A 22972-nucleotide genomic window follows, 5' to 3' on the forward strand; every position below is an offset into this window, starting at 1 on the left:
GGTACACACGCAGGGACACACGCACACGCACACACCTCACACCTCACCCTGACCCAAACATAGAGCCCCAGGTACACACACACACCTCTCACCTTGACCCAAACACAGACTGAGCCCCAGGCACACACACCTCCCCCTGACTCAAACACAGACTGAGCCCCAGGCACACACACCTCCCCCTGACTCAAACACAGTCTGAGCCCCAGGTACACACACTCACAATGCCGACCACACCAACAGTTCACGAGTAGTCCTTAATATTTCAAGGTGATAAACATTTCCACACTTCCCCCCCCCCCCCCCCCCCCGACAAGGCAACACGCTGCGCAAGTGGCTGACCAGCCCGGTGAGGCGGCTGAGCAGCGGCAAGGCGGACGGCCACGTCAAGAAGCTGGCGCACAAGCACAAGAAGAACCGCGAGGTGCGGAAGAGCGGCGACGTGGGCACGCTGGGCTCCCAGAAGGACTCTGACGACAGCGCCGCCACGCCCCAGGACGAGACGGTGGAGGAGGTGAGGGGGGGGGTGGGGGAGGGGGGGTCCGCAGAGAGATGGACGTGCTGGCTGGGTTACGCAGACATCTTCTGCTTGCCATCTCTCGGTGATGGTGGCGTTACTCATGAGCGTTACGTCGCTGAACAGATCGTCCCTCTGTTGGGTTGCGACTCGAGAGGCGGCACCAAGCGTGCATTTGAAAATATCACTGCACGCAATTGGAGAACACTACGACCAATCAGAAGAATACAAGGGGTGACGTATCCAGACCAGTGGAGCTGACCAATAGATCCACTCTTGCTGTATCCGGGCGTTAAAACAGCAACGCTTTTAGCCCGCCCTATATCAGATACGCCGATGTGATTGGTTAATGTTCTGGGCCAGGGCAATTGGGGAGTTGAGTATATTGCTCGTTCCCAGAGTGACTCGCTGAGCAAATTCAAATTGTGCTCTCGCGAGAACTCTGGATTTCGAGGGTAGCTGCGCACCGTAGTCAGATAGGAGTCAATACAGACAGGAGTGAGATGTGACGTGATGGTGCAATAGTGTGAGCTCTCACTCCTACAAACCCATCGCTCACCACGTTTCCTGCGTGCGTCTTTGTGTGTGTCTGTGTGTGTGTGTGTGTGTGTGTGTGTGTGTGTTTTCCCCCAGCGGGTGCGCAACGAGGGCCTGTCCAGTGGCACCCTGTCCAAGTCCAGCTCGTCGGGCATGCAGAGCTGCGGGGAGGAGGAGGGCGAGGAGGGGGCCGACTCGGTGCCCCTGCCGCCCCCCATGGCCATCCAGCAGCACAGCCTGCTGCAGCCGGACGCCCCCGACGACAAGGTGGGGGGGTCTGGGAGACGGGGTGGGGGTGGGGGTGTGCAGCCTGGACCAGAGGGCCAGAAAACAACAATGAGTGACGTGTTGTGATGCATGCTGGGTAGTGTGGTTTTGAATTGGGTGGCGTTGTGCTAAGACTCTGCTCCCAGCGCGCCTGTTGAGCCCCTCAGCCAATCGTAATGACTCCCTTTTAGTCCTTGGGGGGCGGGGCGGGGGGGGGGGGGGGTGGTGCTGGCTGCTGGGAGTTGTCATGGTAACGACAGGAGGTTTATTTTATTTTTTTTCTTTGTAGAAGAAATCAAGTGAAACAAAGTTGTCAAATGTTTGTGGCCATCCTTGTTATATAAATCTATTTGTTAGAGTGTCAATCTCGAAGATTTACATTTAAATTAAATACCTGTTAAGTCACTATCTATTGCCAAATGAGATCACACCATGGCGATTGAGCCTATGGTCCACTGCCTCTCCTTCTAGTCCTCTCACGCCTCTGCTGGTGAAAGGCCTTGCATAGGCAGCATTATAAATGTTACTGGTTGTCAATGAGAACAATTACCGCTTATCGCCAAAGGTGTCGCCAAATACGGCAAAACGGAAATCTTTGAGATTGCCACTTCGAGTTTTCATTTTCCTCTTTCAAAAACAAACAAATCTTTGTTTTAACTAGTTTCTTTTGCAGTTTTCTGTTGTTCCTCTTAACTGTAAAAGTGTACTTTACAGTTTTCTGTTATACCTCCTTTTCTGTTTCTCTCCTCTTTTAAGTGAACGTTAAGATAACGAGAGGCTCTATGTGAATACTGCACGGCCCATTGAGTTGAATTTGTGTCACTCCAGAAGTAGGACATTAAAGACTGATCCAGGTCTCCCTACCCTCTCCCACCCCCCCCCAACCCCACACCCCTTCTTCAACGACAAAGCAAGGCTCCTCTGACACTAATTTCTGTTTCTCTTCTTTTTGTTAATGTTATCGTTTTGTTGGTTTTTCGTTGTTTCCTTTCTGTTTCCTGGTTGTATTGTTTATTTTTTTTCTGTTCTGCCACGCTATAGCATTACCTTGATTTATGTCCTGTCTTTGCTTTGTCACAGTTTCCATACCTCTCCATCTGAAATGCCCCCCCGACCCTCGCTCTCTCCTGACCCCCACTGCCCCCCCCCCGCCCCCCCCGCTCAGTTTACAACTCTGTACTTTGTTTCTTTGGGTTCTTTAGTCCTCGAGCTCTTCCTGTTTTGGCACTGAACCGCTTCCAGAGCTGATTTAGCTTGTTGTTTCTCTGGGCGTTTGTTCAGCTCTAATGGCAGAGTGGATTGAAGGGAACACTGGAGATAGATATTAGATTGTATTATTCACAGATTTTATACTCTCTAGACTTGTTCAACCCACGTTTTCTAGCGTACGGCTTTTGTCAATCTTTAAAGAAAAATCATTTTCTTAATACCAGATAATGTCTGAACTTTTAAATGAATTTCTTCAGTTCCTGAATCATTTTAAGATATGGCATTTTCAGCTTGCGTAACCTTGGCATATGGCTGTATTAATATTGTCATGACCAAAAAGAACAAACTGCAAAAAAACAAGAGATTGTTAAGTGTTTGGCCGATGGGCAGCAGGTTGTATACGGGCAGCGGGCGTACTGTAGGACAGCATTGAGGCAGGCACACACACACACACACACACATATACACACACACACACACACACAGAGACAGGTCGGTTGCCCCTCCCCCTCCTCCATCAAACCGATGACATCACACCGCAAGCTACCTCCCTCTTTCATCCGTGCGTGCCCGTTACATCCCCTTGTCCTCACTCCCACCCCCCCACCCCCGTCCTCCTAACCCCCCCCCCCCTCTGTTAACCTCATTACCCCATGCGAGTAATTGGCATCAAAACGCTGGTCGCAGCCACAAGGGGGCGCAATAGCCTCCCCCTCCCCCCCACCCAGACAGCCTTATTGGGGGGAAATGGTCTTGAAGCACAGCACAGCAAGGGTGAGAGACTATTGTAATTACAGCTTTCTGTTTCTATCTCTCTTTGTTCACTCCTTTTTCTTTTCCTCCTCATCCCTCCTCACCTATAAAGAAAGATTTGTTTGGAGAACAGGATGTTTTCACACTCCTTTTTAAAGGGTCTGCTCTCCGTTTCTACCTTCCCATTCATTTTTATTTGTACCTTCTTTTTTTTTTTTTTTTTACACATTTCATCTGAATTTTATTCAAACTTGTCTACGGTGTTTGGGGAACAATGTTGAATACAATGTTCATTCCAGTTCATGTCACCTATCCATAGTAACTAAAACAAACTTGTCTACGGTGTTTGGGGAACAATGTTGAATACAATGTTCATTCCAGTTCATGTCACCTATCCATAGTAACTAAAAACAACTATATATACTGTATCTAACGTATATATTATGTTATTCTTTTAAAGCTTTACAAAGTCTCAAAACTTTTTGTTAAAAAAAACTTAAATACTCGTAGGTAAAGCTTGCAATTTGTCAACTAGAATATCCTAATATGTCTAAGGTAAGAGAAAACAAGATGCACAAACAAATAAGGATAGAAAACTTGCATCGTAAAATACAACTCTTCCAGATGATTTCAGTTCACGCTTCACTTGGCTACTTCAAAATAATCCTGCCTTTCTGAATGGCCACATAATGGTTCCTCATTGTTTAAATTTATTTTTAATCGTTACTCCTTTTGAGAATACCTGATATTATGGTGAAACAAAAGTGAAGTAATTATAAAAAATGGATATTATCACCAGTTTGGTCCTTAAGTGGCAATTATGTGGTTATCTTCTATTAGAGAAGACCAGAATCCTTAAAAAGTAATCCTTACAACCAGGGCCAATTAAGTCTTCAAAACTGAACCTGAAATCAATAATTTGACCCTTTCATTGTAGGATTGGGCAGGTTATCACCATACTGGTGCAGCTTGGTGCAGGGTTGTCTGTCTCGGTAGTACCCCTGCCACTGAACACCTCCCATCCCAGAGTAGACGTGTAGTCAAACGATTCCCACCAACGCGGTGTGATCCCGGTCCTGGAAGAGAAGCAGCAGCCTCTGTTCCTCATTCTCCACTCCTCCTCACTCCCTTGTCTGTCTCTCTCTCTCTCGTGTGCAGACGTCCTCTCGTCTGTCTGTCCGCCCGTCCAGCTCAGAGACCCCCAGTGCAGCAGAGCTGGTGAGCGCCATCGAGGAGCTGGTCAAGAGCAAGATGGTACGAACACTCACCCACCCAGGGGCAGCTTTGAGCGGGCCGCTCGCTAGGGGGAGAGAGAGCGGATCTGTGTACGCACCCACCCACCCACCGGGGGGCTGGTAGATAGATGGACGTCCACTGGTAGCCAAGACAACCACTGCCCTACAGAGAACAGTTCCCACGCTACGCCACACGTCTTTAGTTATCGTTTGCATTGAGAGACCCCAAGCGGCAGTCAATGCATAGTATACCTTCAACTCAAATAACAGGAACGAAAGCAAAGCAGAGCAAGCAGTGGCCAGTCGGAGTCCCAGGCCGCTGCCACTCCTGCCAGCAATATAAATAACGCGTCCCCCGACCTTCCTGGAACTCTTGGCCTGAAGCCTTTTTTATTTTCCTCGTAATGTTTGAGTTCGAGGTGGAACAGGGGGTTGAAGTGACGGTGATTGTTTTTCAGGCGTACCCTGTACAATAGTTGATTTCCGGGTAACATGCGTGCAGAATGGACCATAGTGAAGCCAGGTCCGACTTCAGCATGAGAGGCAATGCTGCTTGAGGCCGCTAGCCGAGAGGGCCAGAGTGTAGACGCTGTGGGACCAGAGTTTTGGTCCCACAGCTCATAAAGAAGACGAAAGCAGAGTTTCAACACAGTTTTGATGCTTTTCTCTTCTCTATTCTTTCTCTTCTCTAGTTTCTCTTCTCTATTCTCTACTTTCTCTTCTCTATTCTCTAGTTTCTATTCTGTATTCTCTAGTTTCTATTCTCTTTCTCTCAAAGTTTCCTGATTAAAATGTAACATGTGATATAGTCATCAAAACCTTTTGGGTTACATGGCTTCACCGTGTGTATCTGCTAATGTGTATACGTAGCTTTATAGGCAGCCAATATCTTTCTCTGCAGTTTGGGTCACATTTCATTCATGTAGTTCCCCCCCCCCCCCCCAAGATGATCAGATGATCTGATTGCCTTGATGCTGATACTGTACACTGAGAAAAGCTACTGAAGCAATGTAGCAGAAGGTTCTATTTCATGTAGGCGTAGCCGTCTAGTCTAGTCTTCGTCTTATGGGCTTGTCCCATGCATGCGAACGTGAGCACGCGTCGATGGCGTAGCCTACAATTGAACTTGAGCTATGATAACACGACTGTTGTTTCTCTAGTGTTGACCCACGATTCTCTCCTCCTGGTCCCCCTGTGTCCAGGCTCTGGAGGACCGGCCCAGCTCCCTGTCCGTGGACCCGGGGGACAGCAGCTCGCCGTCCCTCAACCCCTCGGACAACTCCCTGCTCTCCTCCTCCTCGCCCGTCGACGAGGTGGACGAGCGCAAGACGGGCAGCCTCCGGAAGAGACGGTGAGGGCCCGTCCGTGGCCCCCTCGTGTGGCTGCTTGTGTCTAGCGGCTCAAGTTCTGTGTTGTCCCTAAAAGGGAAATGGTGATGACAGCCAGGGTCGGAAAGGGTTTAACATAAAACACACAAGGTGGTTCATACAAGCTCAGATTACAGTGCGACCACAGTCATAGTAGTACCCCCACAAATCAGACTTTAGATTAATATCCAACGTCTGATAGCAGACTAGCTGAAACCTGGCTGTAGGGGGCGTTTCACTTCCTATCGCTTCATATTTGCTTCGACCAACCGTGTTGCTTGAGGCGGCGATCTGTGCTTTTCCCGGTGGGAAGACGTGCTGAAACATCCTGCCAGTTTTTAGTTTTTGGTTTCCGGCCCAGGCTCTCTGCCGTCTCCTCTGAGAGCTTCTGCTCACATGTCAGAGCTGCTGAATCCAAAGTGACATGTCTAGTAGCACACTAGCTGTGCGAGGTTGTAGAACACCATGTCATGTATACATTTCTCCTCTGGCCCTGTCACTGTAGTTACATCCTGGTGGACTTGGTGGAGTCGGAGCGGGAGTACATCAAAGACCTCAGTCTGCTGGTGGACGTGAGTTGTTTGTGTGATATACATCGTGGTGTTCAGCGTATGTCTCCGTCTGTATTGGCTCTTGACTGTGTGTGGGTCTCTCCAGGGGTACGTGAGCCAGATGAGGGAGGAGGGGATCCCCGAGGACATGAAGGGCAAGGACAAGATCGTCTTTGGCAACGTCGTGCAGATCTACGACTGGCACAAAGAGTAGGTCACACACACGCACTATGGGTTCACCACGTTGGCACAATATGACGTTGCATTATTGTGTGACAATGGCAAATGATTAGTCGTAGTTAATTCTTATTATAGCGTGCACACACGTCATAGGCTCTGTTTGTTAAGCGGCCCCGTGCACACTTGATTGTGAAAGGGCATCTGGCCTATGAAACCTGATCATTATACAGCAGTTTCAGGTGACTCTTAATATATCACAACCAATCCATACAGCCATTCATATCCCTCAATCGATCTGCTGAGGGTTTTCACGTTTTGCATGAAAAAACAAACTGATCCAATGTATCTCCCTGGCGTATGAGCACTCTATCTCCCTCCGTACTGATGCATGCACACCCTGCTCTCTCCATCAGCTACTTCCTGTCTGAGCTGGAGAAGTGTCTGCAGGACCCTGACCGACTGGGACCACTCTTCGTCAAACAGGTAACGCAGACAGCATGCCCCCCCCCCTCCCTTTTATTATTGTTCAACTTCCCTGATATAACCTATGAGTAACTATGGTCCAAAATCACACCAAACTCTGGGTTACATATGAAAACAGTTGCTTGGCCGGACGATTGTTGCACTCTAGAAGGTAGAAAGGCACAATTCTAGGGGCGGGTGTAATCAAAAGCTGTGACGAGATATAAGTCTGGTGACGAAGACGTTCATGTCGGTTCATGTCAGCAGCTGCATTCAATTTGACAGCAAATAAATTCCATACTAATAAAATATATAGTTATTAATAAAATACATCGATGAAATCAAACGGTGGTCTTCGGGAGTAGGACAGTTTGAACGCACACTGTAGAGAGAAAAACCCAGATCGATATGGAAATGGTAGAACAGTTTGACTGATAAAAAAATGGACAGTGATCCGTGCGCGCTAACATCCTTAAAGGAAAATAGTCTACAGCAAGTGCTCTGCAATTATTAACCCTCACTTCTTCTGTGTGATGGGGTGTGTGCCACGCCACAGGAGCGTCGCCTGAACATGTACGTGGTCTACTGCCAGAACAAGCCCAAGTCAGAACAGATTGTCCTGGAGTACATCGACACCTACTTTGAGGTATGGGCATGCCGGTGCCTGCATTAAAAAAAACATGGATACATGGAGGTGTCTCGATGCTTCAGTTGTGTCAGCCCCTCACTCTCTCTCTCTCTCTCTCTGATGTGACGTGATCATAATTAATCAATCGTTCTTTATTGACCTCTTTTGAGAAATGTGTCATAGCAGGTTTAGCTTCTAACATATACACCAAGTGTGTCTCATAAGTGTGTCTCATAACTGTCATAACATTAATGGATCAGAGCTCTATTGAGCATCTCCTACATGCCACCCGTCTCTCCGCCGGTCCCTTCCCTCCCTCACTGCGCTCCCTCTGCTCCCCACAGGAGCTGAAGCAGCGGCTTGGCCACCGGCTGCCCATCTCGGACCTGCTCTCCAAGCCCGTGCTGCGGATCATGAAGTACCAGCTGCTGCTGAAGGTGGGCGCTCGGTCAGCTGTACAGCGGAAATGCGTCTGACTCAAAGGAGCGTGACGCCTCCGCCTCCTCCTCTGTTTTTGTGAACTCCACTGCGAGGGGTCATAGGCTCTCAAGCTGCCGAAATGTATCAACCGAAAAGAAACGAGGCCCACTCGCTGATCCTGCAGTCCTGTCCGCGTTCTCACCACACTGTATCCACCGTATGAAACCAGCCCATGCTGTGTGGTATCGTAGGCTGGTTTGGATCGCCTACTGTCCTACTGTGTTCAGGGTGTAAATAGCAGACAATTGATTTGGAACCCTGCTTGAACACGTGGTTCAGTTTTGCTAACTGGCATAAGTCAACTCGGACACATAGCAGTTGTCTCATAGTAGTTAATGGTTGTGCTGAATGCAAATCATGAACCGTAAACTGGTCGAACATCTGGGCTGCTTGTCGGTTGTTGGCTGTAATTAGGAGCCCACAGCGTGACGTCATTGTACAGGCACTCACAGATTGCAGTTGGACTGCGGTGCTGAATTGTTAAATGAAATCCAATGTTCACATCTTGCGTTGCGTAGGTGATATGGCAGCACGTGTTGAAGTGTGGGCAGGCCCTCAGCAGGGGGCGATAGAACACATGCTTTGCTTATTTTTCTTGCTTTTTTTTTGCCTTTTTTTTTTACTTTATGCAATTATTTGCATATGAAAATATGTAGTCTGTAGTGGTATGTAATTGCATACAATGGTAGCCTATAAAATGAAGTTATAGAATCAGTAAAATAATTTCTCTATTCACAGGATTTCCTCAAATCTTCCAGAAAGGCTGGCATGGAGTTTGGAGAGTTGGAGGTATCATAATCAGTTGACATCGCTTCTCAAACCATAAGGCACCGAAAAAGGTCCACCCTGGGTCTTAACATGCTCTTGTTGTTGTTGTGTCCGCTGCCCTGAACAGAAAGCGGTGGAGGTCATGTGCATCGTGCCCAAACGCTGCAACGACGTCATGAACGTGGGCCGCCTCCAAGGCTTCGATGTAAGGCCCCGTCCGGAGGAGTCCCCTTTCTGTTGGACCACGCTGTCTTCGTTCCATCACCAGACGTTAAAGCACACCCCCTGACCGCTGCCTCTCTGGCTAATCGCTAATCCTTCCTCTCTCTCTCTCGTTCCTTCCTTTCATGTTCCCGCCCACCGCCCCCTCCTGCACCCTCCCACCCTCCCCGTGACCCTCCTCCACCCCTCCTCCCTCCCACCCTTCCCGTGACCCTCCACCATCCCTCCTCCCTCCCTCCCACCCTCCCCGTGACCCTCCTCCACCCCTCCTCCCACCCACCCTCCCTCCTCGTGACCCTCCACCCCTCCTCCTCCCTCCCTCTCTCCCTCCCAGGGTAAGGTGGTGGCCCAGGGCCGCCTGCTGCTGCAGGACACCTTCATGGTGCTGGAGGCCCAGGGGGGCGCGCTGGGACGCATGGAGGAGAGGAGGGTCTTCCTCTTCGAGCAGCTGGTCCTCTTCAGCGAGCCCCTGGACAAGAAGAGGGGCTTCTCCCTGCCCGGCTTCCTCTACAAGAGCAGCATCAAGGTAGCGTGGCGGAGGCCTTCGAGTTGCTAGTTGCAAATAATATAAGATTGCTTCATTAGGGGGTGCACGCTGTATTGACTCTATACTGATATTGCAATAACACATCGATGAGAGAGATATGTTTTGAAAGGATTTGTCCATCGGCTGTGTGACTTGGTTGTGTTCAATATAGATCCGGCCCTAAACTGCTGCATAATGATGGAGTTTCATTGAGCAGTTTCATTGGTCAGTCGCGTCTTGGCGGCGGGAGAAGGGGCGGGGCAGGGGGAGGAACCTGGATCCTACGTGCGAGTGGAGGAACCATATCCTACGTGCGAGTGTGAGCACACAGGTCCGCTAAACAAACACACCCACGTGTGTGCACACCTCGGTGAGGCGAGGGAAATAGGTCCGGGTTACTAACTGGTTAAACCAGGTTACACGCCAGCACACATGAGCGGTCAGGTCTAGACGTCCCAGATCTGATCTTGCTGACACTGGGATCCTATTGGCTGAACCATATCCTAATCTGGTCCGGCTCACAGTCGGATTCAGGAGTTCTTGCCCAAAGTGGGCAGAATGCAGGTGATTACCAGCGGGCCCCCGTGCCCTCATGGAGCCGCCAGGACGCTGGAGCTCAGTCTGGGTGTTTAGAATGATCGTACTCAACGGTACTAGCTTCAAAGGAAATAGCACAAAGCTGCCGTGGGATGTGTGTATCCATTGGTTAACGGATATCCAATGGGGTCGGCCTAGCTCGGCCTGTAACTGGAAGGTTGCTAGTTTGATCCCTTCCTAGCTGTTGAGGGTCTTGTCCCTGACATCAAATGTCCCTGACCTGGACACCTAACCTCAACTGCTCCTGACGAGCTGGAAGTTGCCTCCGCCATTGGTGTGTCAGTGTGTGTGTGAACCGTTGTAGTTACTGGATAAAAGCCTCTCACGGTGTTGCTGAGAGAGAGGGTTCACTCACACTCTGGTGGGCGGCAGTCTGTTGGCTGGTAACCGCAAAGTTGCTGGTTCGATCCCCGGCTCCTCCTGGCTGAGTGTCGAGGTGTCCCTGAGCAAGGCACCAAACCCAAACTGCTCCCGATGCGCTGGCTGTCGCCTTGCATGGCTGACGCCGCCGCCGTCGGTGTGTGAATGTGTGTATGAATGGGTGAATGTCAGGCAATATTGTAAAGTGCTTTGGGTGGCCACTGGTTACAAAAAATGCGCTATATAAATGCAGTCCATTTACCATTTACCATATTCTAGGATTTTTCGTTTTCATATTTGTTTATGTCTAAGCGTATGAAAGTATGACTGAAGCGTTGTGTGACGTGCCGCTCCGTGCAGGTGAGCTGTCTGGGCCTGGAGGAGAACGAGGAGGGGGACCCCTGCCGGTTCACCCTGACCTCGCGGGGCCCCGCCGGCGGCACCGAGGCCCTGGAGCTCCACTCCAGCCACCCGGGGGTCTGCCAGGTCTGGGTCCTGCAGATCGGCCAGATGCTGGAGGGCCAGCAGAACCTCCTCAACAGTGAGTCACACGCGCACACACACACACACATGGGGGAATATACGTACATGCATGTACTGTAGTACACACACACACAGACTGACTGACTGACACATATGAACAGAAACACATGCATTCACATGAACAGAAGCACACTGACACCAGTATGCACACACGCACGCACGCACGCACGCACACACAGGCATACACACAGGCATACACACACAGGCACACACACACACAGGCACACACACACACAGGCATACACACACACAGGCATACACACATAAACTCTTAAAACATAAAAACACATGTTTTCATATCGACACACACATGCAGCTATGCAAGTCCAGGTGGGGAGGGAGACTGTTCCCTAAGTGCTGCTCAAGGGCCCCAGCAGCAGAACCCTCACCCAGCACAACCCCACGCTCACGGCTTCTCCCCCCCCCCCCCCCCCAGCGCTCACCTCCCCGATGGAGTACCAGAGGAACCACGTAGGGGCGAGCGGCGGGCCGTGTCTCCCCAGCCTCGGGGCTCCGGGCGGGACTGGAGGAGGAGGAGGAGGAGGGGGAGGGGGCGGCGGGGCCCCTGGAGGAGGAGGCAGTGGCACCCCCCAGGACGGCTCCGGCTCTCCCTCGCGCCGGCCCTCCAGGATCCCGCAGCCTTCGCGCCTCCCCCAGCCCCTACGCCACCACCCCGGGGGCGAGTCCGACGGCCCCCCCAAGGTTTCAGGTAGGGAGGATTGCCGCGTGTGTGCGTGTGTGTGTGTGTGTGCGTGTCGTAAATGACGTGACTCTCCATGGGAGACCATTTGACTTTTATTTTGTGTACTGAGGTTGTGAGTTTTGCTCACTTGTGTGATCCAGGTTCCTCCCCCTGCCCCGCCCCTTCTCCCGCCCCCCCCCCGGGCGGTAGTCCGCAGGGTAAGCGCCCCCTCCAGCCCCCCGACGACCAAGCCCAGACCCCCACCCCCTCCAACGCGGTGGCCCCTAGTCCCCGTGCCACCGTGGGACCCGCGCCCTCCACCCCCACTTCCAAACCCCGCCCGGGGACCATCTCCCCCATGGCCTCTCCGATGGCCACCCCTGCCTTTGGCAAGGACGCCCTGCCCATGCCCCCGCCCAGCCCCGGGCCCAAGGGCGGCTCTGGGTTCTGGAGCTCCATGCCCGGCTCCCCGGCCAGCCGGCCCGGCTCGTTCACCTTCCCCGGGGAGCTAGGGGAGCCGCCGGCGCGGCAGAACCAGCCCCAGCCCCAGAGCGGCTCCGGGGGCCAGACCCAGAGCACCCACAGACACTCCACGCACAGCAAGGAGGCGGACCGTATGAGCACATGCTCGTCCACCAGCGAGCAGTCGGTCCAGTCCACCCAGAGCAACGGGGTAAGAGCCGGCTGTAGCAGGGCCCACGCGTCCATCAGGCCCGACTAACCTGGGGAGGGGGGGCGGGGGGTAGATGAAGTGGGGGAGGGGGGGGGGGTGGGGGGCTGGGCTGTGGTCCTGCCGTCTTCTGTCCTGCTGAGGCCCGTTCTTACTAATCCAACCTCTTCTCTACAACTCTGCTGCTCTCCAACATGATCTGCTCTCCACCTTTTCAAACCCTCTCCGGTGAGTCTGTGGTCCTGGTGTCAGCGTTTCTCTGGAGGTAGCCCCTGTTCCTCCAGCTCTTCCTCCCCAGAAAGGCAACCCTGCCTGTCGTGGGTTTTTTTTTCTTCCAGCTTTTAACCAAATCGTACTAACACCTGGCTCTCTCATGGCTGGCTCCTTCATGTACTGCTTTAACCAATCGGTGTGTTACTAAGAAGCGTTTCCAACTCTACTGCCACTAACCTCCCAACGTTTGGGGCTCTTCTCCTGACAAACGTTCTCTGCCAGAGGGCTTTCCTCTACTGTCTCCTCCTCCTCCTCCTCTTTGTTCGTCCTTGCCTGTGACCTCAGAACAAAGGCTATGAATGGGGAATCCCCTCTTGGATCTACTTCTCTTCATCCAATGGGCTGATTTGGTCTCAGTGGAGAGGACCTCTCTGACTCCCTATGTCTGAAGACTGGACCCATGAACACACGGCCGTCTTCCAAAGCTTCTTGTGTCCCTGTCTCTCGCTTTAATCATTTTTTTGGTTAATAGTTTGGCTCTCTTGGAAATTCAAGAGTAATTCAAATTCATGTCAAGTATAGCAAAAATCTTTGTTTACATCTATTGGCTGGATCATTTCTTAATATCCCCCTGGAGACTGTCATTAGGTTTTATTTCCTAAAACCTACTGACTCTCTCTCCTCTAGTGTACTGCTTTTAAACACAGTACACTCTGAATGATAGGGGTGGGAATCTCTTGGCACCTCAAGATTCAATTCCATTTCAGAGGTTAACGATTCGATTCTAAAACGATTATTGATGCATCTCGATGCAACATTTTTTTTTCATGTGGATTTCCATGCGTGATTTTCAAAAATATATATACATCTGAGTTTGCTAATCACTTCCTACTTTTGTGATCATTAAAGACAATCAACAGATGAATTACCTTATCTAATCTTTTATATTAGATATAAGTCGGTTCTCTGCGCAGAGAACCCGCAGGCAGAAAGGAGCGTTTTCTGTAGCGCTCTGCAGCAGGCGAACAAATTTAATTCCAAAAAAAAAAAAAGACGGAATCGTTCTAGAGAGAATCGCGTCAAAGATGCATCGAAGAATCTTATTATTTTTCCCACCCCTACTTGAATGACAGCTGTGAACCCACACTCTCAGCCACAGCAGCCCAACTGAGCGCTGTCTCTCCTCCCCCCCCGGTCCCCGGCAGAGTGAAAGCAGCAGCAGCAGCAGTAGCGTGTCCACCATGCTGGTCACCCAGGACTACATGGCGGTGAAGGAGGACGAGATCAGCGTGCTCCAGGGCGAGGTGGTGCAGATCCTGGCCAGCAACCAGCAGAACATGTTCCTGGTGTTCCGCGCGGCCACGGAGCAGGGCCCCGCCGCCGAGGGCTGGATCCCCGGCTACGTGCTCGGACACACGTCGGCGCTCATCGCAGACGGGCCCGACGGAACCGTCAAGTAAGAGACCAGGCCTCCCCCTGGGGTTGATCTCCGGGGTCCTTGGGTCCCATTGTGGACATTTATTCATGAATCTTGAGTTGCATACACTATCGTTCTAAAGTTTGGGGTCACCCAGACGATTTCATGTTTCCATGTCAGCTGTGCTAACATAATTGCACAACGGTTTTCTAATAATCAATTAGCTTTTTAACACGATTAGCTCAACAATGTACCGTTAGAGCACAGGAGTGATGGTTGCTGGAAAGTTATTTCATTAGAAATCAGCCGTTTAGGGCTAGAATAGTCATTTGACTAGACAATAGACTGCATCACTGATTCGTTTAATGTAATCTTATCAAAAACAAGGACATTTCTAAGTGACCCCAAACGTTTGAACGGTAGTGTATATTGGCCAGTTATATTGGCCAAAGTTTACAGGAAATGTAAACTTGACTTTGCGATCGGGTCATATTTGATGGCCATCTTGTATCGGTCCTTACTTGAACTTCGTCTTCATCCAAGCAGGAAGTGTTCCTCATGGCACACGACCCTGCGCATCCGGAAGAAGTCTGAGAAGAAGGAGAGGGAGGGGAAGAAGGAGATCAAGCTGGAGAACGGTTACAGGAAGTCCAAAGATGGCCTGGCCAATAAGGTTTCTGTAAAGGTCAGTGGATCGTGGGATTGGTTGTTCAACGTATAGGTCGTATCTGATTGGGCGCTTCCGTTCTGAAGTTGACTTCCTAATGGGTTGTATTTTTCTTCGCAGCTTCTAAATCCCAACTACATCTACGATGGTGAGTTTGGATTTTTTGTATTTGATCAAAGAAAAATGTAAATACAGTATTTTTTGTTCCATAAATGCAGGGGGGGTCATGACTAAGATTTGTCAAATCGATTAGTCAGGCCAGACCCATCGTCAACTGACTATAGGATCAAATACAATATTTATTTTCATATGTGGCTCAATAATGCCTAATTTGACTTTTGCCTGGTCTAAACACACAAATAATAATTTGACCTCCTTTACAATCAAGTTAACCTTCCATCACATATTGACATTGTGCACATTTGTTCCTGTCATCTGTATTCATTAGACAGAACACATAAGCTGCTATTAGCCTCATATGTTTTATATAGGCTAATATAATATACCGCAATTAATATAAAACAGTCAAAGAGTGGCAGGTCTCTGCAGGGAAGGAGAGCTCTTTTCGGTCTGATTATGCACAGTATTCACATCCACTCATAACCAACCCTGCTCCAGTAGAGAGAATGTAGAAGCCTTTGACAGTTCAACCATTTTAAATGCATGTGAACAATGCCTTTCAGTGTATTGAGGCAAAAGTAAAAACAGAAAATCTGAAAAACAAAAATAAATTGCTGCCAAGCCATATATGAATTTAGCCATCATAGGAAATGCATTACAATAAGGCTAGTTCACTGTAAGATACTTGATAATGGACCACATATGTTCATGAATCTGCTATTTCAATCCTCTATTTTTTTCTCCATATTTATGATTGTGAGGATTTAATTCATACACAGTCTGACTGTAAATGGCTCACACAGAAGCAGGCCTAGTCAAGTCGAAACAGATATTCTCAACGCAAATTTCCCGCGATAATATCAGACTCCAAATCCCACTAAAGTAGCAGCTCTTGAATCTTACCTCCAGCCCCTTTTTAGCGTCACCAACATCGGCTCCCTAGTATTTGTTAGCTCCCGTTACCTGTTAGCTCTGGTGTGTGTGTGTGACCTTTGACCCTGCCGTCGTCTCCAGTGCCGCCGGAGTTCCTGGTGCCCCTGGCTGACGTGACGTGCGACAGCGGAGAGAGCGTCACCCTCAGGTGTAAAGTGTGTGGGAGACCCCGCGCCTCCGTCACCTGGAAGGGCCCCAACCAGAGCCTCCTCACCAACAACGGGCGCTGTAGCATAGCCTACAGGTATGGGTAGCACACAGGTAGCATAGCATACAGGTAGCATAGCATACAGGTAGCATAGCCTACAGGTATGGGCAGCACACAGGTAGCATAGCACACAGGTAGCATAGCATACAGGTATGGGTAGCACACAGGTATGGGTAGCACACAGGTAGCATAGCCTACGGGTATGGGTAGCACACAGGTAGCATAGCCTACGGGTATGGGTAGCACACAGGTAGTGTGGGTTGCCAGGTGGAGGACACTGAGCCAACACCCCAGGGCCTCTTAAACAGGGAGCGTATTCCCATCAGTTAAGAATCACCGCCGTAGGTCAGGTGGTTCCTCATAGGACGCTGATTGGTCTGAACCACTGAAAGTCTGGCAACACGATTAAATGAATCAGATTGTGGCACCAGACAAGGAAACAGCATAATAATGTCACCATCATGCATAGAACCACTTTATTGTGTAGTTAGTCATTAGTCGAGGCCATGGAATGGGAGCGGTTTGGCCCACAGTAAGCGACCTGTACGCTTGGCCAAAGCACATTTCAAACACTTTTCATTTGCATCGTCGTACGTTAACGACGCTTGACTGCCAAAAAATGTGATTATTCGCGGCTCCACATTTCAGTAAGCGTCTTATTACACCTTGGTACTCGGACATTCCGGGCCTCTTATCCCAGACTAATCGCCGCTCCCGCCAGCGGTCTCAGAGAAAGCGGTTGTTGGGTTGAACTCTATCGGAGGAGGAGTGTGTGTTCAGAATGTCATCTGTCATAGTGGTACGTTGGGAGGGGCCCCGATGGCGCGGTCCTCGTTTGAGCGACGTGCCCGGTGGTGCAGTCACAGTCTGGTTTAGAGGACATGTTTCCAGGGTGTTTTCGTTGAGGGGGGTCACTGACTCTGAGATGTGGTTGTCGTAGCGACACCGGTGAGGCGACTCTGAGGATCACCGGCGCCGCCTCGGAGGACGACGGCTCCTACACCTGTGTGGCCACCAACGACCTGGGCACCGTGACGACCACCGCCAGCCTGAGAGTGCTGGGTACAGACCCCTACGCACACGCACGCACGCACGCACACGCACCTACGCACACCTACACACACACTCGCGCACGCACGCACACGCACACCTACACACACACACACACCTACACACACAGAGACACACACACACACACACTCCTACACACAAACACGCACACACACACAGAGACACACCCCTACACACACAGAGACACACCCCTACACACACAAACACACCCCTACACACAGACACACCCCTACACACACAGACACACCCCTACACACAGACAGACACACCCCTACACACACAGAGACACACCCCTACACACACACACAGACACACCTCTTCACAAACACGGCCACACAAAGCCGTTCATCAGCCCTCCCGCCCACACCTGATGAAGGCTGACTGATGAGGTGTGTTGGTGTCGGTGTGTGTTGCAGCTGTGTCCAGTGACGGTGTCCGGGTCAGCTGGAAGGACAACTTTGAGTCTTCCTACACCGAGGTGGCCGAACTGGGCAGGTATGAACCGCCACCAGAAACATCAACAAAAAAAAAACACTCACATATACCAAATAGTTACTTTGGTCCATAACATTTAGAAAACAATTACATGAAATAAAAGTTGAATTAAAATAACATGTCTCCTCCGCTCCTAGGATGTAAAATGTCTTCCTATTAACCTTTCATCGAGTAACCCCCCCCTTCCCCCTCCGGGCCACCAGGGGGCGCTTCTCCGTGGTGAAGCACTGCGACCACCGGGGCGCCAAGCGCTCGGTGGCGGTGAAGCTGGTGAACAAGAAGCTGATGAGGAGGGACCAGGTCACCCAGGAGCTCAGCCTGCTCCAGCGGCTGCAGCACCCCCACCTCGTGGGCCTCCTTGACACCTACGAGACCCCCAGCAGCTACGCCCTGGTCCTGGAGATGTGAGTGAGCTGGTCGTCGTACCCGTGTGTGTGTGTGTTATGAGGACATCGTACCCGTGTTATGAGGTCATCGTACTCGTGTGTTATGAGGTCATCATACCCGTGTTATGAGGACATCGTACTCGTGTGTTATGAGGTCATCATACCCGTGTTATGAGGACATCGTACCCGTGTGTGTTATGAGGTCATCATAACCGTGTTATGAGGACATTGTACGCGTGTGTGTTATGAGGACATCGTACCCGTGTTATGAGGACATCGTACCCGTGTTATGAGGACGTCGTACCCGTGTTATGAGGTCATCGTACCCGTGTTATGAGGACATCGTACCCGTGTTATGAGGACATACCCGTGTTATGAGGTCATCGTACCCGTGTTATGAGGTCATCGTACCCGTGTTATGAGGACATACCCGTGTTATGAGGTCATCGTACCCGTGTTATGAGGACATACCCGTGTTATGAGGTCATCGTACCCGTGGTATGAGGACATACCCGTGTTATGAGGACATCGTACCCGTGTTATGAGGTCATCGTACCCGTGTTATGAGGAAATACCCGTGTTATGAGGACATCGTACCCGTGTTATGAGGTCATCGTACCCGTGTTATGAGGACATACCCGTGTTATGAGGCCATCGTACCCGTGTTATGAGGACATACCCGTGTTATGAGGACATCGTACCCATGTTATGAGGTCATCGTACCCGTGTTATGAGGACATACCCGTGTTATGAGGTCATCGTACCCGTGTTATGAGGTCATCGTACCCGTGTTATGAGGACATCGTACCCGTGTTATGAGGTCATCGTACCCGTGTTATGAGGTCATCGTACCCGTGTTATGAGGACATCGTACCCGTGTTATGAGGACATACCCGTGTTATGAGGTCATCGTACCCGTGTTATGAGGTCATCGTACCCATGTTATGAGGTCATTGTACCCGTGTTATGAGGACATACCCGTGTTATGAGGACATACCCGTGTTATGAGGTCATCGTACCCGTGTTATGAGGTCATCGTACCCGTGTTATGAGGACATACCCGTGTTATGAGGTCATCGTACCCGTGTTATGAGGACATACCCGTGTTATGAGGTCATCGTACCCGTGTTATGAGGACATACCCGTGTTATGAGGTCATCGTACCCGTGTTATGAGGACATACCCGTGTTATGAGGTCATCGTACCCGTGTTATGAGGACATACCCGTGTTATGAGGGCATCGTACCCGTGTTATGTGGACATACCCGTGTTATGAGGTCATCGTACCCGTGTTATGAGGTCATCATACCCATGTTATGAGGTCATCGTACCCGTGTTATGAGGACATACCCGTGTTATGAGGTCATCGTACCCGTGTTATGAGGACATCGTACCCATGTTATGAGGTCATCGTACCCGTGTGTAAAGGTGTTTTTTTTCCTGGGCTCTCAGGGCTGATCAAGGCCGTCTGCTGGACTACATCGTGAGCTGGGGGAATCTGACGGAGGACAAAGTGGCCTGCTACCTTCGGGACGTCCTAGAAGCTTTACACTACCTACACAACAGCCGGATCGTACATCTGGACGTCAAAGTATGCCTTTGCTTCGTCGTTACGTTGCACATATTCATATTTACTGTTGTTAAAACAGATGGTCAAAATAACACGAACACTAGTCATTTATATACATTTTAAAAAGTGTGCAGCAGTCTGAGATGATATTGTTCATCTGTAGCTAGCGTTATAAAAGTATGCATTATGAGTGTGTTCTGTTCTTAGAAATAACACAGACAGTTTCAGGTTTCAGCGAGCGTTGTCGTGTGTTCTCTAACATGGACCTCACGGTGAACCCCGTCTCTCCTCCCCCCCCCCCCACCCCGCCGTCCCGCCCCCCAGCCTGAGAACCTGCTGGTGGCCCAGCCCTCCGGCGGCCCGCCCTCCGTCAAGCTCACGGACTTCGGCGACGCGGTGCAGCTCGGCAGCACCCACCACGTCCACGCCCTGCTGGGCAGCCCCGAGTTCGCCTCGCCCGAGGTGGTGCTGGGCGAGCCGGCGTCGGCGGCGTGCGACCTGTGGAGCCTGGGCGTGGTCACCTACGTGCTGCTCAGCGGCGCCTCGCCCTTCCTGGACGAGAGCGCCGAGGAGACGTGCCTGAACATCTGCCGCCTGGACTTCAGCTTCCCCGGCGACTACTTCCACGGCGTGGGCCGCGCCGCCCGGGACTTTGTGTGCCTGCTGCTGCGGACGGACCCCGGCCGGCGGCCCCCGGCGCGGCTGTGCCTCCAGGAGCCCTGGCTGCAGGGCGGCGCCGTGGCCGACGTCTGCCTGGACACCTCCCGCCTCATCTCCTTCATCGACCGGCGGAAGCACCAGACGGACGCGCGGCCCATCGGCGGCATGAGGAGCTTCCTCCACAGCCGGCTGCAGCCCGGGGTGTGACCCCCCCCTCCACCGCCCCACCTCCACCAACGCGGTGGACAGACGGGTGGATGCGGCGGTACAGGAGAAGACGCCTGGCTGGCCCCTTGTCGGCCCCCCCTCGTCACCTGGGGTCAGAGCAGATGGAGCGTGGCCCCCCGGTGGGATCAGTGGTTTAGACTGGTGGTTAGTGACGGTGGTCCAGCGGTCCCTCATCCACATGATGCCAACATGATGCTGGCCGTGAGTCTGACCCCCCCCCGCCCCCCCCACCACCACCACCACCCGCCTGAGAGGCGGAGCCTGTACGCCGATCTCTTCCTCTTTCACATGTCGCTCCGGTTCAAAGTCCTCTTCGCCCAATGAAAGCGATGAACCTGTTGTTCACGTCAGCCAATCAAAAGCCCTGGAGAAGAGTTCTCAGCCAACCAATGGGTGGATGTCCTTGTCTACTGCTGCTTGCTGTTTTCAGAATCAAAGCCCTTTTTTTTTTTTTTATAGTAAAGCGAAACGAAAAAAAGTGAAAAAAATAAAGATGGAGAATGAAGTAATTTATTTTGCAAGACATCGGAATCGATCAAAAAAAGACACGAGATTGAGCCTTGAAGCGACTGCACCGAGTAGCAGAGCTTCCACGGGAGAGCGACGCGAGCTAGGAACGGCCGAGCAAGGACGACCTCTGACCTCTGACCTCTGAGGAAAGGAGGGGAGGCGTCATCCCTCGGCCCCGTTCCTCTTTCACACTCAATCTGACTCTTAGAAGAAGCATCCCTTTTGTTATATAAACTATGTATAGAAAGGAAAAATAATGTCCATAGATTTTCAATTATTTGTTTTAAAACAAAAAAAAGCGTTGATTAATGTTGGTCAGTGGAAGGCTGCCGGGGGCCCCGGAGCCCCCCCCCCCCCCCCATGTGTGACCCAGTGTGCCGGTCAGCCAGTCTCTTTGCTGTCAGTGCTTCTTGTATGTGCCCTATCTACGATAACCATGACGACCACGTTGCACGTAAGACTGCGCTGCACTGTCCGACTTCCCGAAAAACGAAAAAGACTAGACGTAAAAAGGATGGTGGTTTGGGCTTTTCCTAGAACAAACGTTGCGTTGTGCACATATACAGATGTTTAAGCCTTACTTTGTATATAGACTTTGAACCGCCTTCGGAGTCCCCCTCCAAACTCCAAATGCCCGCTTTGGCCGTTGTGGCGGAAATGACTATTTGGGAGACCTAAAAATGTAAAGATTGTGATTGTGTATCAGAGCCTTAGCAGCAGGGATAGCCCGTCACAGGGGTGAATGCAAAGGGGGGAGGGGGATTGCATCGGGGAGGAGATTACTGTAAATGCACTCATCTTATGTTTCTTATTATGTGCAATGTTGCAGCTTTAACATTTTATGCAACTATTTATGAAGACATCTTGTTGTATCTGTAATAAATGTAGAGAAAACCATGTACTTGGTACTGCAAGTGATGCTGGTAGTTGTGTTTATTTAATCTGTGACAGTCCAGTATTTTCAGTAAGGTGTCGATTTAACAGGGTCTTTTTTCTTTTCATGGTGTTTTAAACAACATAATTAAACAATGTTTTGTCCTGGAGGCTTTATATTTAGGTATTGGTTCACCAACGTTGCCATAGCTTTACAAGAACACAGTCTTTTAGAATGTCTAATTGTTCTAACATTTTGCTTAGGTAAGGTGCAAAAATTAAGACTAGTCGATGAAAAAATATATTATTATTCTCAAATTCATATCACAGCTCTAAACACTTTGGGTTTTGGCTTCAACTGACCTGGACTTGAGCATTCTGACTCACGTCTAGATTCGGTTATAATAATTACAAATTGACCAATGCACCATCATCACTTTTGTAAAACCTTGCATCTATAGAAGGGCTAAACGGTCGTTGCTGTTCTATTGAGGTGGATGTAGTGACGGCACAGAACCAATCGTGAAACTGGGTCGTATTGATTCCTACAGGCGTTATGAAGTCACCCTGAAACAATGTTCGTATTCATTCACATACTTCAGCTTGTGAAATGGAACTGCTCAGCAGTTTTAAACGGCTTTGGTCTTTTTGATCCACACATGCCTTACACAACTCCCTGCCGATGCTATTAGGGAAAAGCTGAGGCTTTTCAAACGCAAATAGCTGGATTGGATAGCTCATTTTGGTTTTTCCTTCAATATATATGTTTATAAATTAGCTGGTTGTTTTTTTACTTCCCCTCTTTTGTTTTTTCTTATGTTTTTGTGTACATAGCCTACATACATATTTCTCTAATTTTTTTTTGATTTGGCAGTCAGTTATTTGAGGAGAATGAAATGCATTCAACGCATTTACATTTCTTACTTAAAAAATAATGAATGTATCCATTTTTGATTTGTCAGTCATGTTGTGTTTGTAAATATGTTGTGTAAATATTTGAAACATTATTTTAATGTTAAAGGATAAGTTTGCTATTTTGGACCAAGGGCAGATATAGTTTGTCTAGAATA

The 22972-nt window shown here is 50.2% G+C and overlaps 1 protein-coding gene across 2 annotated transcripts in view; it reads left to right on the top strand.

Moving 5' to 3' along the window:
- trioa (trio Rho guanine nucleotide exchange factor a) overlaps positions 1 to 22731 on the top strand; it is a 78130-nt gene extending 55399 nt beyond the window's left edge. The window contains exons 39-62 of one of the 2 annotated variants that reach the window (XM_084484495.1): positions 315 to 511; positions 1148 to 1318; positions 4439 to 4534; positions 5718 to 5866; positions 6388 to 6454; positions 6540 to 6643; positions 7027 to 7096; positions 7632 to 7721; positions 8048 to 8140; positions 8922 to 8972; positions 9079 to 9156; positions 9508 to 9699; positions 11017 to 11197; positions 11636 to 11908; positions 12043 to 12554; positions 13970 to 14220; positions 14725 to 14866; positions 14969 to 14996; positions 15983 to 16145; positions 17050 to 17171; positions 17597 to 17675; positions 17879 to 18079; positions 19514 to 19652; positions 19956 to 22731. In XM_084484495.1, coding sequence (XP_084340621.1) covers positions 315 to 511; positions 1148 to 1318; positions 4439 to 4534; positions 5718 to 5866; positions 6388 to 6454; positions 6540 to 6643; positions 7027 to 7096; positions 7632 to 7721; positions 8048 to 8140; positions 8922 to 8972; positions 9079 to 9156; positions 9508 to 9699; positions 11017 to 11197; positions 11636 to 11908; positions 12043 to 12554; positions 13970 to 14220; positions 14725 to 14866; positions 14969 to 14996; positions 15983 to 16145; positions 17050 to 17171; positions 17597 to 17675; positions 17879 to 18079; positions 19514 to 19652; positions 19956 to 20498 — 3992 coding nt within the window. In that variant the 3' untranslated portion in view covers positions 20499 to 22731. The remainder of the gene's footprint in view (positions 1 to 314; positions 512 to 1147; positions 1319 to 4438; positions 4535 to 5717; positions 5867 to 6387; positions 6455 to 6539; positions 6644 to 7026; positions 7097 to 7631; positions 7722 to 8047; positions 8141 to 8921; positions 8973 to 9078; positions 9157 to 9507; positions 9700 to 11016; positions 11198 to 11635; positions 11909 to 12042; positions 12555 to 13969; positions 14221 to 14724; positions 14867 to 14968; positions 14997 to 15982; positions 16146 to 17049; positions 17172 to 17596; positions 17676 to 17878; positions 18080 to 19513; positions 19653 to 19955) is intronic. The other variant, XM_084484496.1, reaches the window with a different exon arrangement.
- Positions 22732 to 22972: the final 241 nt, after the last annotated feature.

Source organism: Micromesistius poutassou, assembly GCF_964030765.1.
Source record: "Micromesistius poutassou genome assembly, chromosome: 20".
Taxonomy (NCBI): Eukaryota; Metazoa; Chordata; class Actinopteri; order Gadiformes; family Gadidae; genus Micromesistius; species Micromesistius poutassou.